General features: G+C 43.5%; 1 protein-coding gene across 1 annotated transcript; it reads left to right on the top strand.

Moving 5' to 3' along the window:
- The first annotated feature begins 8,959 nt into the window (after window positions 1-8,959).
- On the top strand, window positions 8,960-14,047 carry LOC110538986 (ectonucleotide pyrophosphatase/phosphodiesterase family member 7-like). Its single transcript, XM_090191407.1, has 6 exons — window positions 8,960-8,979; window positions 9,424-9,701; window positions 10,184-10,314; window positions 10,571-11,203; window positions 12,788-13,016; window positions 13,229-14,047. The coding sequence occupies exons 1-6, from the start codon at window positions 8,960-8,962 to the stop codon at window positions 13,474-13,476; spliced, it is 1,539 nt and encodes a 512-aa protein (XP_090047533.1). The 3' UTR covers window positions 13,477-14,047.
- The last annotated feature ends 1,048 nt before the right edge of the window (window positions 14,048-15,095 follow it).

Below are 15,095 nucleotides of genomic sequence, written 5' to 3' on the forward strand. Positions count from 1 at the left end.
CAATCGCAATCACACTGCACACTGCCCTAACCCATCTGGACAAGAGGAATACCTATGTACGAATGCTGTTCATCGACTACAGCTCAGCATTTAACACCATAGTACCCTCCAAACTGGTTATTAAGCTCGCGACCCTGGGTCTCGACCCCGCCCTGTGCAACTGGGTCCTGGACTTCCAGACGGGCCGCCCCCAGGTGGTGAGGGTAGGTAACAACATCTTCACCCCGCTGATCTTCAACACTGGGGCCCCACAAGGGTGCGTTCTCAGCCCTCTCCTGTACTCCATGTTCACACATGACTGCGTGGCCATGCACGCCCACAACTCAATCATCAAGTTTGCAGACGACAATACAGTGGTAGGCTTGACTACCAACAACGACGAGACGGCCTACAGGGAGGAGGTGAGGGCCCTCGGAGTGTGGTGTCAGGAAAATAACCTCACACTCAATGTCAACAAAACAAAGGAGATCGTAGACTTCAGGAAACAGCAGAGGGAGCAGCCCCCTATCCACATCGACGGGACAGTGGTGGAGAGGGTGGAAAGTTTTAAGTTCCTAGGCGTACACATCACGGACAAACTGAAAAGGTCCACCCACACAGACAGCGTGGTGGAAAAGGTGCAGTAGCGCCTCTTCAACTTCAGGAGGCTGAAGAAATTTGGCTTGTCACCAAAAACACTCACAAACTTTTACAGATGCACAATCGAGAGCATCCTGTCGGGCTGTATCACCGCCTGGTACGGCAACTGCTACGCCCACAACCGTAAGGCTCTACAGAGGGTAGTGAGGTCTGCACAACGCATCACCGGGGGCAAACTACCTGCCCTCTAGGACACCTACACCACCCGATGTCACAGGAAGGCCAAAAAGATCATCAAGGACAACAACCACAACAACCACTGCCTGTTCACCCCGCCATCATCCAGAAGGCAAGGTCAGTACAGGTGCATCAAAGCGGGGACCGAGAGACTGAAAAACAGCTTCTATCTCAAGGCCATCAGACTGTTAAACAGCCATCACTAACATTGAGTGGCTGCTGCCAACATACTGACTCATCTCTAGCCACTTTAAACAATGCCACTTTATACAATTTTTACATACCCTACATTACTCATCTCAAATACTGTACTCTATACCATCTACTGCATCTTGCCTATGCCGTTCGGCCATCGCTCATTCATATATTTTTATGTACATATTTATGTACATATATGTACTTATTCATTCCTTTACACTTGTGTGTATAAGGTAGTTGTTGTGAAATTATTAGGTTAGATTACTTGTTAGATATTACTGCATGATCGGAACTAGAAGCACAAGCATTTACGTACACTCGCATTAACATCTGCTAACCATGTGTATGTGACAAATAAAATTTGATTTGATTTGATGTAGTAACCATAAAAAGTGTAAGTGTATTCTTCCCCAAAGCTAATACACTACGGACAAATAACCAGCTAATAATATCCCATATACAGTGGGGCAAAAAAATTATTTAGTCAGGCACCAATTGTGCAAGTTCTCCCACTTAAAAAGATGAGAGAGGCTTGTAATTTTCATCATAGGTACACTTCAACTATGACAGACAAAATGAGGAAAAAAAGTATTAAAGACACCTGTCCACAACCTCAAAAAGTCACACTCCAAACTCCACTATGGCCAAGACTAAAGAGCTGTCAAAGTACACCAGAAACAAAATTGTAGACCTGCACCAGGCTGGGAAGGCTGAATCTGCAATAGGTAAGCAGCTTGGTTTGAAGAAACCAACTGTGGGAGCAATTATTAGGAAATGGAAGACATACAAGACCACTGATAATCTCCCTTGATCTGGGGCTCCACGCAAGATCTCACCCCGTGGGGTCAAAATGATCACAAGAACAGTGAGCAAAAATCCCAGAACCACACGGGGGGACCTAGTGAATGACCTGCAGAGAGCTGGGACCAAAGTAACAAAGCCTACCATCAGTAACACACTACGCCGCCAGGGACTCAAATCCTGCAGTGCCAGACGTGTCCCCCTGCTTAAGCCAGTACATGTCCAGGCCCGTCTGAAGTTTGCTAGAGAGCATTTGGATGATCCAGAAGAAGATTGGGAGAATGTTATATGGTCAGATGAAACCAAAATATAACTTTTTGTTAAAAACTCAACTCGTCGTGTTTGGAGGACAAAGAATGCTGAGTTGCATCCAAAGAACACCATACTTACTGTGAAGCATGGGGGAGGAAACATCATCCTTTAGGGCTGTTTTTCTTTAAATGGACCAGGACGACTGATCCGTGTAAAGGAAAGAATGAATGAGGCCATGTATCGTGAGATTTTTAGTGAAAACCTCCTTCCATCAGCAAGGGCATTGAAGATGAAACGTGGCTGGGTCTTTCAGCATGACAATGATCCCAAACACACCGCCCGGGTAACGAAGGAGTGGCTTCGTAAGAAGCATTTCAAGGTCCTGGAGTGGCCTAGCCAGTCTCCAGATCTCAACCCCATAGAAAATCTTTGGAGGGAGTTGAAAGTCTGTGTTGCCCAGCAACAGCCCCAAAACATCACTGCTCTAGAGGAGATCTGCATGGAGGAATGGGCCAAAATACCAGCAACAGTGTGTGAAAACCTTGTGAAGACTTACAGAAAATGTTTGACCTCTGTCATTGCCAACAAAGGGTATATAACAAAGTATTGAGATAAACTTTTGTTATTGACCAAATACTTATTTTCCACCATAATTTGCAAATAAATTAATAAAAAATCCTACAATGTGATTTTCTGGATTTTTTTTTCTCTCACTTTGTCTGTCATAGTTGAAGTGTACCTATGATGAAAATTACAGGCCTCTCTCGTCTTTTTAAGTAGGAGAACTTGCACAATTGGTGGCTGACTAAATACTTTTTTTGCCCCACTGTAGCAACACAAAGTACAGACAATGGCAGATATACAGTTCAAAGAATGACATTTAGAGAATAATGAAAAAATCTAATGTGAAACACTACCAGCACAATGAGTAGAAATGCATCCACAATACATCTTTATCCAAGAAATGGTCATCAGTCCTCAGATGAATCGTTCCATCCTAACTCAATATACTGCTGGTCTGCACAACGCTGCTCAGGGCAAACAGAATGTGGCCTTCCTTAAATGTTCATCTCATTGTTATCAAATCAGTGTCATGAAGCACTGACAACAAGCAAACAGCTAATGCAATGCAATGGCATAACCATACAGTGAAGGTCATAGCCTTGTAGTTTGGGCATATATTCAGATTGATGAAGTGCTGACATACTTTCAACCCTTACAACGGTAACATTACAGTAATACAGTAATAGCAGCCGAGAGCCCGGGCAGAGTGGGACGTGTAACGTGCATGAAACATTAAATCAAAGCCGAGCGACTCGTCCTCGAGTGCGAGCATCCTCCTGAACCTGAGCAACGTGCTGTCTTTGGCAGTTAACTGGCCATGGTGAGTCTGTACTGTTACTGTAGGCACCCGAGTGTAAGGCCTCCCAACATCTGAGCCACAACAGCGTCCCTCTGTTATGGCCAGGGTGTTTGACAGGTGTGAAAGAGTCCTCTCTCTTTACCACCTCTGCCATTTCCCTGTTTCAGTGGGGGCTCCTCTGGAGAAATCTCCATTTTAACAAAGCCTCCCCTTGACATGACAACACCAAGAGAGGCTGTCAGCTGCTGTGGGCCTGGCCACTGTGGATCACACCCCATCAGATAGTGCCAAACATCGACAAGGGAGAGGGAGGAGAGGCAGGGAGGGGGTCTGCTATGCTGGCTCTGTTGCTGAGCAATGCCGGCAGGGAGGAATACGTATGAGAACTAACTGAAGCTATATTAGTGGGCAAAAAGCCTACATTCGACATCACTACCTCCCCTGCTCCAAACCATCATAATATCCCAGATGCAAAAACATACAAGTGATGAATCTATTGTTTAGAATACAGAAACCACATTTGACACTGTATCAGCATGAGCTATATGAATGTGACATGCAATCTCAACAGATTTAACCATAAACACAATTATAGTAGTAGTAGCCGGTCTGACACAGTGGATACTGAGCTAAATGCTTATTTGTGTGTAACCTGATAGAGGGCTATTCATGCATCAAATGTCTGTTTACTTACAATTCAAAACACAGCGAGTGGGCTCTCTGAACATTGGCCTGTACTTGACCCCATGATTATCAGCCACCAAACATTGCATGCTCAAACAAACAGCATGCTGGTCATTTAAACCTTATCGATGAGTACTTGGAAATGAAACCTAGGGGAAATGGTTCAGTTAAAGACTGAACAAAGTCGGTTCATGACAAGGAATACCACATTTAATCTAATGGAATGTTTCAATCAATAACATGTAATGTGTACTGTATCTCTCGTAGAAGACAGTAATGCTCCAACTTCCAAATGGGTGGTCAGACTGAAAATAAGATCCATACAATTTGAGAGAGTTTCACTGTATTGTTGAGTGTGATTGTATCCTTAGTTGTAATCTCTATGTTTTTTTTATTTGACCTTTATTTAACTAGGCAAATCAGTTAAGAACAAATTCTTATTTTCAATGACGGCCTAGGAACAATGGGTTAACTGCCTGTTCAGGGGCAGAACGACAGATTTGTACCTTGTCAGCTCAGGGGTTTGAACTTGCAGCCTTCCGGTTACTAGTCCTACTCTAATCACTAGGCTACCCTGCCGCCCCAAGGGCATTGAAGATGCGTGGTGCAATAGTATTATATGGGCAGCAGGGAGTGCAAAAGACAAATAATTAACTTTTCCACAAGATACAAAAATAGAGATTCCCTGTGGAAATTATAAACAGAATTGTGAGGGTCATATAAAGTATAAAGTTTCCCTGCCCCTGAAGTTTAGTGTGTGTGTTTTTTGATAAAGTTCTCATGGCAGAGAACTGAGAGTATCCCTTGGTCTCAACAGTCCTAAATGCTCCACCAAATCTTGCTGACGTTGGACTAGGGATGGAGTTAATATGAAACAGCTACTGAATATGAATAAGGTAAATGAGAGCTGAAGAATGCTATCCCTTATCTCCGTGAAGATTAGATACTTCCCTTGAACTCCCGCCAAGGACAAAAGAAAGAACCCATTTGAAGGGCTAGCTTGTCAGGGAATTTGATAGACATTGATAAAGTAGCATCATAAACCAGTGAGTGATATACAGTACAGTGTCTGGAAGGGTAAATTATTTGAAGTAAAGCGCTAGAAAGACAGATGCCACAGCCAATAGTTTTGTTTTGGTGGTTGTTTGTTTGTCCATGGTCATGGTGGCAAATTCCAAATCTAAAAGGATATTTAGCACTAGCCCGATGCTAAAAACACATTGAGGAGTGAGTTATTAAAAGTAATATGTCTATGTTAGGGGAACGTAGTGGGAGAAATACTTTCGATGCTACTCCATACAATATGATATGTGGCTCTGTTCACGCCAGGTGAACTGAGCAGGAGCTAACGACTTTTGTGATTATTGCATTTTCATTTCCATGTGTTTCCCTTGCATTCAGTAGCATCTATGAATCACATGTCCAGCCTATGCAAATGGAGAACCAAGAACACGGATGGTTCCTGATGTTGTGGGATTCTCTCTGGTGTTTACAGAACAACTGAGGGGTATACTACGTACATAGCTTGATGTACCCAGGCTTTTCTGAAATGAACTAACTTCAGATCTCTTCACATTCCAGCTCAGGCTTCATCCGTACTACCATGGTGGATATTGCTCATCTGCCTGCCGCTAACTCTAGCAGGCTTGTAACTGCGCATGCATGTCTCGTTGCAGCCTGCAGCAGCCACACATGGCTATTCTAACTCATCATTGAGATGATACTGAAAAATCAGTCAGTGGCACATGTTTTTTTCTGAAATCATTATGAAGTGATCTTGCAAATTCAGCAGGTTATGATGTGAAATAGGCTGTTAGAAGTGCCGTCTTTCTTAAATCACCTATCGTTAATGCCGTTTTCTGACATACTCAATCTCTCCCTATCCCAGTCTGCTGTCACCACTTGCTTCAAAATGTCCACCATTGCTCCTGTACCCAAAAAAGCAAAGGTAACTGAACGAAATGACTATTGCCCCATAGCACTCATTTTTGTCATCATGAAGTGCTTACCTGACCCCTTAGACCCACTTCAATTTGCATACCTCCCCAACAGATCCACAGATGATGCAATCGCCATCGCACTGCACACTGCCCTATCCCATCTGGACAAGAGGAATACAGTGAGTGTCATTGACTATAGCTCAGCCTTCAGCACCATAGTGCCCTCCAAGCTCATCATTAAGCTTGGGGTCCTGGGCCTGAACCCCACCCTGTGCAACTGGGTCCTGGACTTCCTGACGGGCGGCCGCCAGGAGGTGAAGGTAGGACACAACACCTCCACTTTGCTGATCCTCAACACAGGGGCCCCACAAGGGTGCGTGCTCAGCCCTCTCCAGTACTCCCTGTTTACCCATAACTGCGTGGCCACGCACGCCTCCAACTCAATCATCAAGTTTGCAGAGGACACAATAGTAGTAGGCTTGATTACCAACAATGATGAGACAGCATAGAGGGAGGAGGTGAGGGCCCTGGCGGAATGGTGCCAGGAAAATAACCTCTCCCTCAACGTCAACTAAAGAAAGGAGTTGATTGTGGACTTCAGGAAACAGCAGAGGGAGCACTCCCCTATCCATATCGACGGGACAGCAGTGGAGAAGGTGAAAAGCTTCAAGTTCCTCTGCGTACACATCACTGACAATCTGAAATGGTCCACCCACACAGACAGTGTGGTGAAGAAGGCGCAACAGCGCCTGTTCAACCTCAGGAGGCTGAAGAAATTTGTCTTGGCGCCTAAGACCCTCACAAACTTTTACAGATACACAACTGAGAGCATACTGTCGGGCAGTATCACCACCGAATATGGCAACTGCACCGACCGCAACCGCAGGGGTCTCCAGAGGGTGGTGCGGTCTGCCTAGCGCATCACCGGGGGCACAATGCCTGCCCTCCAGGACACCTTCAGCACCCGATGTCACAGGAAGGCCAAAAAGATCATCAAGGACATCAACAACCCCGCTACCATCCAGAAGGCGAGGTCAGTACGGGTGCATCAAAGCTTGGACCGAGAGACTGAAAAACAGCTTCTATCAGACTGTTAAATGGTCATCAGACTGATAAATGGCAATCACAAGCCGGCTACCATCCGGTTATTCAACCCTGCACCTAAGAGGCTGCTGCCCTACATTCATAGACATGGAATTACTGGCCACTTTAATAATGGACCACTCACTAGTCACTTTAATAATGTTTACATACTGTTTTACTCATCTCATATGCATATACTATATTCTATTATTTTGTATTTTAGTCAATGCCACTCCGACATTGCTCGTCCTAATATTTATATATTTCTTAATTCTAGTGTGTGTATTGTTGTGTACTGTTAGATACTACTGCACTGTTGGAGCTAGGAACACAAGCATTTCGCTACACCCGCAATAACATCCGCTAAATATGTGTATGTGACCAATAACATTTGATTTGATGTGCTTTGGTGTGCATATCAACGCAAACAGCATCTTTCCCCCCACTTCTATCGATAAAATAATTGTACAATGTCATACAAAAGTTTTACTGCGTGTGAACTTTTAAATGCATCCTGTCCTTAATAAATATGTAATGTCATAGGTATTTTTATATAACTTTTTTTTTGTTTGAATTTTACCCCGTTTTCTCCCCAATTGTTTAGTAGCTACTATATTGTCTCATCGCTAAAACTCCCGTACGGGCTAGGGAGAGACGAAGGATGAAAGTCATGGGTCCTCCGATACACAACCCAACCAAGCCGCACTGCTTCTTAACACAGCGCGCATCCAACCCGGAAGCCAGCTGCACCAATGTGTCGGAGGAAACACCGTGCACCTGGCAACCTTGGTTAGCGTGCACTGCGCCCGGCCCGCCACAGGAGTCGCTGGTGCGCGATGAGACAAGGATATCCCTGCCGGCCAACCCCTCCCTAACCCGGACAATGCTAGGCCAATTGTGCATCGCCCAACGGACCTCCCGGTCGCAGCCGGTTACGACAGAGCCTGGGCGCGAACCCAGAGTCTCTGGTGGCACAGCTGGCCCTTAACCACTGCGCCACCCGGGAGGCCCAAATATAACTATTTTTTAACACCATTTTTTTTTTTTTTTTTATAAAATATTGAATCGGTGTTCATCCTCAAATGTAGGAAATGATTACGCAATGTTTGCAAGAGGGTGGCAATCTGATTTCATTGGTCCTCAACTAGCGACTCAGACACTTCATTCAGGATAAACTGAGTTACATGGAAGACGGCAAACCAAATGTCATTGTTTTCAATGAGAGCATGACGGTAAATACTGCTGAGCCTGGCGGTGAATGCCGTCAGTCGTCATGGTAGACGGGACTTGCCGCCAAAGTTCAGACTTTAGCAGTCTGCCGTAGCGTTGTTTTCTAACTGTCTGTTTAGTGAAATCATCATAGCAACGCATACCATCGTGCTCTCATTGAAAACAATGACATCTGGTTTGCTGTCTACCTCGTACCATCTAAACGCAGAATTAGCCTCTCCAGAGAAGGTTAGTTCTGAAGCATTCATTGCCATAGAAAGTTACCTGGCTAACTCCTCAAACCAGCTACTTAGTATACACCCTGGTTCTGTGAGATCAGGATATCAGGATGCAAGGTTGCTATTAGATTAGGATAGTTCTGTCCTTGTGCTGTTCTTGTCTATTTAGATGATGTATTATGTCATGTTTTATGTTTTGTTTGGACCCCAGGAAGTCTAGCCCCTGCTTTAGCAGTAGCTAACGGGGATGCTAATAAAATACTAAACTAAATAGTAAATACTACCAGGTTACGGTTTCCCTAGAGACTGGAGTTCACTGATGAAGAGGTACATCCTCCCATTTTCTTCTCAATTTTCTAGGCGTCAGATCGATCATGTACCATCCACACTCAAGGTGAAATCCATACGTGTCATTCCCCTTTGTCAATTATTCACTAGAAACTCAGAAAGACGGATGGACAAACGGACAGACAGACAGGCAGACAAAATCCATGAACATAACAGCCAAGCGGACAGTCTTGTTGGCAACATTCTGGAACTGATTTAATATCTTGCAATCACAATAAAATTGTTCATATACAAGCACAGGAACAAACATTGGATGGTAATTACACAGTACATAACAGCATAATCAAGCACCATGCATAAATGTGCTGAGCAAACATCCATCTAATCAACTAGATACTATATGATCAGATAAGATGAAACTTTGATCACATGCTGCTGGCACAGGGAAGGGAAATGTGCTCAGGTGTAATGGGAAGGAGAGGGGCTTTAACCATGAGGTGCTGGAGTGGGTGTATAGCAACAGCCTGCATACCCAAGGATCGGAGTAAAGTGACAGTCTCAGCTCTGTGTCGTACCCACTATGTTTGTGGACAGTGAGTCTCTTCCTCCTGTTGGCCGCGTCCTCTTCAGGTGTACCACTGGATAGATACAGCACCAAAGGCCAGCATAAAGTACTGCTCGTCTCCTTCGATGGCTTCAGGTGGGACTACGACCGCGATGTGGACAGGCCGAATCTGGACACATTGGCCAAAGACGGGGTCAAGGCCATATATGTGACCCCACCTTACCTCACCATCACCAGTCCCACACATTTCACCCTCCTAACAGGTACCTACTGTGGATCGATACCCAGGCACAACCCTTTCTACAGGCTCCAAGAGAGCAGTGATTCTGTGGAGGTTCATGTTCATGTCATGGTGGTCCTTTTTTCTCTCCAATTATTGGATCACAAGTCATTCCCAGTTTAGTTTATAAGAATTGTGAATGTGACTGGAAAAAAGGAATTAACTGTAATTCAATGTCCCAGGGTCCAGCAGCTTTCAGAGTTGAGTAAGATGATTATGTTGGGAAGGCTGAAGGAGGAATTTCTATTTTCCTTGACAGAAATTCTAATTTTTAACTTTTGAATCATCAGTGCCAGTTTAAAATACATTTTAACTTCCTTGAAATTAAATTCCTTTAATCTCCAGTGTCAGTCATAAGACCTTGTCCAAGAAGCGCCATGGCACTCACAGGCTATAAAGTTGATAGAATTTGTCATGTGAATGTGGCAGACTGAATATTGAGAGATTGACAGTGACTCTTTTCAGGGAGCTACATTGAAAACCATGGGGTGATCCACAACATGTGGTTCAACATCACCACCAGTGAGGAACTGCCTTACTATGTTACCCAGTTTAAGAATGAGTGGTGGGACATCTGGATCACAGCCCAGAGACAGGTCAGAATGATTTAAGATGCACCTTCATCTTAAATCATTCCTGCATTTTCTTTACATTAATACAAATCAAATCAAATGTTATGTCAATGCAAATAGTCTGGGTAGCCATTTAAATGTCTGTGCATGTATGCATGTACGGTGTGTGTGAGTGTTGTATGTAAGACTGTGTGTGTCTGTGTGTGTTTGTAAGACTGTGTGTAAGACGGTGTGTGTGTGTGCGCGTGACACCTCTCTTCATCCCCATTTGTATATTCAGGGCCTGAGGGCTGGCTCTCTTCACTTTCCTGGCACGCAATCCACCTACCAGGGAGAGATGCAGACAGTGAAGGAAGTGGAACCACGGTTTTATGACTTCAAAAACGAGACAAAATGGCAAGAGAACGTAGAGAAGGTGATGGGCACCTGGTTCAGTGAGATGGACCTGGACTTTGTGTCACTGTATTTTGGGGAGCCTGATGGCACAGGCCACAAATACGGGCCTGATTCCCCTGAGCGGAGGGAGATGGTCAAGCAGGTGGACAGAACAGTGGGCTACATCCGCAGCTTGGCTGAACAAAACGGACTTGCCGATAGTCTCAACATCATCATCACCGCTGACCATGGGATGAGCAATGTGTACCGCAACGGCTTGGTGAAGGAGATCACCCTTTCCAGGATTCCCGGATTCTCCTTCAGAGATATAGCCTTTCACCTGGTGGACTTTGGGCCCTCTGGGATGCTGCTTCCCAAGAAGGGCATGCTGGATAAGGTCTACAACGCCCTGAAGGGGGCGCACCCTCACCTTCATGTCTTCAAGAAGGAGGAGATGCCCAAGCACCTTCACTTTGCTAATAACAACTGCATCCTACCCATCATTCTCTTCTCTGACCCTGGATATGTCATTAACGGGGTGAGTTCATAGCATGTCTCTATAGTATTTAATAATAGTAGTTTGCTTAAACAAATGAAGACGTTTTTTTAAAGGGATTCCGTCACGAACAGAACCAATTTCAGGAACGCAAAAAGTGAAATGAAGGCATACTTTTACTTTTGTGAGACTAAACATGCATATTGTTGTAGACTTTCCAATTCCATGCTTTAATGTGAATTACTGATTAGAGGATTGGCCTCAGTGAACATAGTATGAGCAAAGAAGCTGGTTTAAAAATAACCATGTAGCCTATACGGTATATCTTTAGGCATCTAGAATATTTAATAACTTCTATAATATACAGTACAGTTTGGCACAACCTCATGCATCCCCATGCATGCATTATGTGATTTCTGATAAAATGCCATATTTCAATGGACTACAAATATTGAAGGAATTACCAAGTGAATTTGGTTTGTAGCGATGGAGAAAATGGAATCTTTTAGACCGGAAACAAGGAATTCAACTCTAATCTTAATACATCACAATTTTAATCAAGTGCATTACCACCTTCCCAGGATAATGCAGGTTTGGCTGATGGCATGCAGAGCTCTCTAATGCTTCATGAAGATATTCATGCCACAAAATTCGACATTAGCATTTACATTTGGCTTAACCCTGCTGCCTGCAACTTTACCACTGAAAGTGCTACATCACTCCATTGAGTGATACTAAATCATTAAAAAATCTGATTCTCATTTCTCTATACAAGAGATGGCCACTACACATCCACATACTGTAAAACAAAAATAGCAAAATAACAAATGTCTTCAAATGCTATACTGACAGTAACCCATCAGAGGAAGTGATCACACCTGAACGCATATAAACTCATTGAAGGCTGTGGTTCCAGTGAGGGTATGTGGTAGTTCAGTTGATCTTCAGTGTAACGTCTAATTATCAAAATACATAAGTTTAGGGTATTTGACCATCTTGTGTTATCTCCTGTTTACGGACCCTTTATTTAGACATTTCAAAAGATTCTCCTCTCAGTTTTATCAAAGCAAATGTTATGCATGTTCAGAGAAGGGTTACATAATATCTATGGTAATTAGCCTACCTTCTCCCTGTGTATCTAAATATATCAGTGTATTTTCTGTGAACAAAGTGAAGATAAAAAGTGTCCGTATAACTGCATCGCTTGCTGTTCATACAATCCATCGTAATATCCATTTCATGATCAAAGTAGTTGTCCTGAATGACCAAAGGAACTATGTGATGTTTAGTCCTCCTTAGTTTATGAAAGGATTCCCACTTAACCTGATTAACAGTCCTTTTAACAGTATGTGTCTAATAATGGAGAACAGGGAAATTCTCCCGTTTCGGTTCTTATAAGCACTGAGCAGATGTAATGGTTGCTCAAGCAACCCTTTCCTTCAGTTAGTCAACATCTCCCTCTGCTGTCCAGTTGAAAGTGAATCATAGAAAGACAAGTTGGACTTCAGGCTTCCCATTATGATGATCAATATGAATTGCAACATTCTGATCATTCACCTCTCCTACTCTAAATGAACTCACACAGATTTGATCACCCTGACTCTTCTTGGCTCTTTGTCTCTACAGTTCCTCCCAGTGCAGTTCAACGCGGGGGAGCATGGCTTTGACAACGAAGAAATGGACATGAAGCCCATCTTCAGGGCTGTGGGGCCGGCGTTCCAAAAGAACCTGGAGGTGGGCCCCTTTGAGACAGTGAACATATACCCCTTGATGTGTCACGTACTAGGCATCAAGCCTGATCCCAATGATGGCCACCTGGATGCCACAAAACACATGCTGGTCTCTGCCACAGAGGGTAAGTTTATATCAGGCTAATGACCCAAAAAGTGTGTTACACCTGCTCCTTCATTACACAGCCAAAGTAATCTATTGTCTAACGCAATGTATATAGAATGTACGAATATTAAACACAAATGACAAAATTGAATAAAACTTAGATTCATGTCTGTTATTGACCATGTAATGTCATTTGATTTGTGTACATTTGCATTACGTCTCGTATTTCAGACCTCCGTCAGGACATAAAATCAAATATCTTTGTTGGATTGGCAGCAGTGGCTGGATTTCTTGTGGTCTTCATAGTGGTTGTGTCGTTTAATGCATTCAAGAAGGAGAAAAATGATAGAAGGTATGCATGTCTGAATATGTATACAAATCAATGGGAATTGGAACATGTGAAGAATATTTGCTTGCACAATCTGATATATAGAAATGTGTGCAATGTACCTAAGCATGTAATAAGCGAAAAAAGTTGAATTTGACTAACCACAGATACAGGCTCAGATAGGTTTCATTCTCCTAGTGGTTAAAGGGCAACTGATACCTCAAACATACAGTATTAAAATAAACAAGCAGACAGATATTTGCCCACTGGCAAGTACAGAGTTGCAAACAACTTTGCTTTAAATGCTTCATTTCTTTTGTTTAATGCCAATGTTGGATTCCGTCAGTCTCTCTGCTTCTGTCACGGTTTCTTCCTCTGCCATAACTCAAGACAATAATGGACTGATTGGAAGCTTTCTATAGTTAAGGTGTAATTCCTAGAGACAGGTAAACAAACTGAACAAGTCGAGCAGTGGAAACAATCTGTCAGGGGTAAAAAATAAAAAGGACAAGTCAAGTGATCTGTCTGTTAATACACTTGATGGTCAGGGTAGATATGGGCTGTCAATTAGGGACAGAGACTGATTTGCATGCTGGCTGAGCTCCAGATTGATCTCAATCTGTTCACGTCCTGTTGCTGATTGTAGTCAGCAGGATACTGACTCTGCAGTGAGTGAGTGGACCTATAAGTTTCTGTATAAATAAAAGGAATGGAAATACCTTTCAAGAGTCTGAATATGTCCTTTGTTTAGGGAAAATATCCTGTACATTAACACTGTGCCAAAGTTTTATGCAGATGTGAAAATGCTGTAAAGTAAGAATTCTTTCAAAAATAGAAATGTTAATTTATATTTATCAATTAACAAAATGCAAAGTGACTGAACAGAAGAAAAATCTACAGCAAATGAATATTTGGTGTGACCACCCTATCCCTTCAAAACAGCATCAATTCTTCTAGGTACACATGCAGACAGTTTGAAGGAACTTGGCAGGTAGGTTGGCCCAAACTTCTTGGAGAACTAAGCACAGTTCTGTGGATTTAGGCAGCCTCAGGTGCTTCTCGCTCTTCATGTAATCCCAGACAGACTCGATGTTGAGATCAGGGCTGTGTGGGGGCTATACCGTCACTTCCAGAACGCCTTCACGCTGAAGATAGCGAAAGCCGTTAAGAACTGTGTGTTTGGGGTCGTTGTCATTCTGCAGAATAGATTTGGGGACAATCAGATGCCTCCCTGATGCTATTGCATGATGGATAAGTATCTGCCTGTACTTCTCAGCATTGAGGAGACCATTAATTCTGACCAAATCCCCAACTCCATTTGCAGAAATGAAGCTCCAAACTTGCAAGAAATCTCCACCATCCTTCACTGTTGCTTGCAGACACTCATTTGTGTACCGCTCTCCAGCCCTTCAGCAAACAAACTGCCTTCTGCTACAGCCAAATATTTCAAATTTTGTCCAGAGCACCTGCTGCCATTTTTCTGCACCCCAGTTCCTGTGTTTTCATGCATAGTTGAATCACTTGGCCTTGTTTCCACATCGGAGGAATGGCTTTTTGGCTGCTAGTCTTCCATGAAGGCCACTTCTGACCAGACAGTAGGTGGGTGCACTAGGGTCCCACTTTTCTGCCAATTCTGAGCTGATGGCACTGCTGGACATCTTCCGATTGTGAAGGGAAGTAAGCATGATGTGTCTTTCATCTGCTGCAGTAAGTTTCCTTGGCCAACCACTGCATCTACAGTCCTCAACGTTGCCCGTTTCTTTGTGTTCT

The sequence above is a fragment of the Oncorhynchus mykiss genome, chromosome 12 (assembly GCF_057628025.1).
Source record: "Oncorhynchus mykiss isolate SJ-2025 chromosome 12, ASM5762802v1, whole genome shotgun sequence".
Classification (NCBI taxonomy): Eukaryota; Metazoa; Chordata; class Actinopteri; order Salmoniformes; family Salmonidae; genus Oncorhynchus; species Oncorhynchus mykiss.

Coding starts and splice junctions, on each gene's coding strand:
- LOC110538986 (XM_090191407.1), top strand. CDS start 8,960: ATGTACCATCCACACTCAAG. Junction 9,702..10,183: donor ACATTTCACCCTCCTAACAG/GTACCTACTGTG, acceptor GACTCTTTTCAG/GGAGCTACATTGAAAACCAT. Junction 11,204..12,787: donor CTGGATATGTCATTAACGGG/GTGAGTTCATAG, acceptor TTGTCTCTACAG/TTCCTCCCAGTGCAGTTCAA.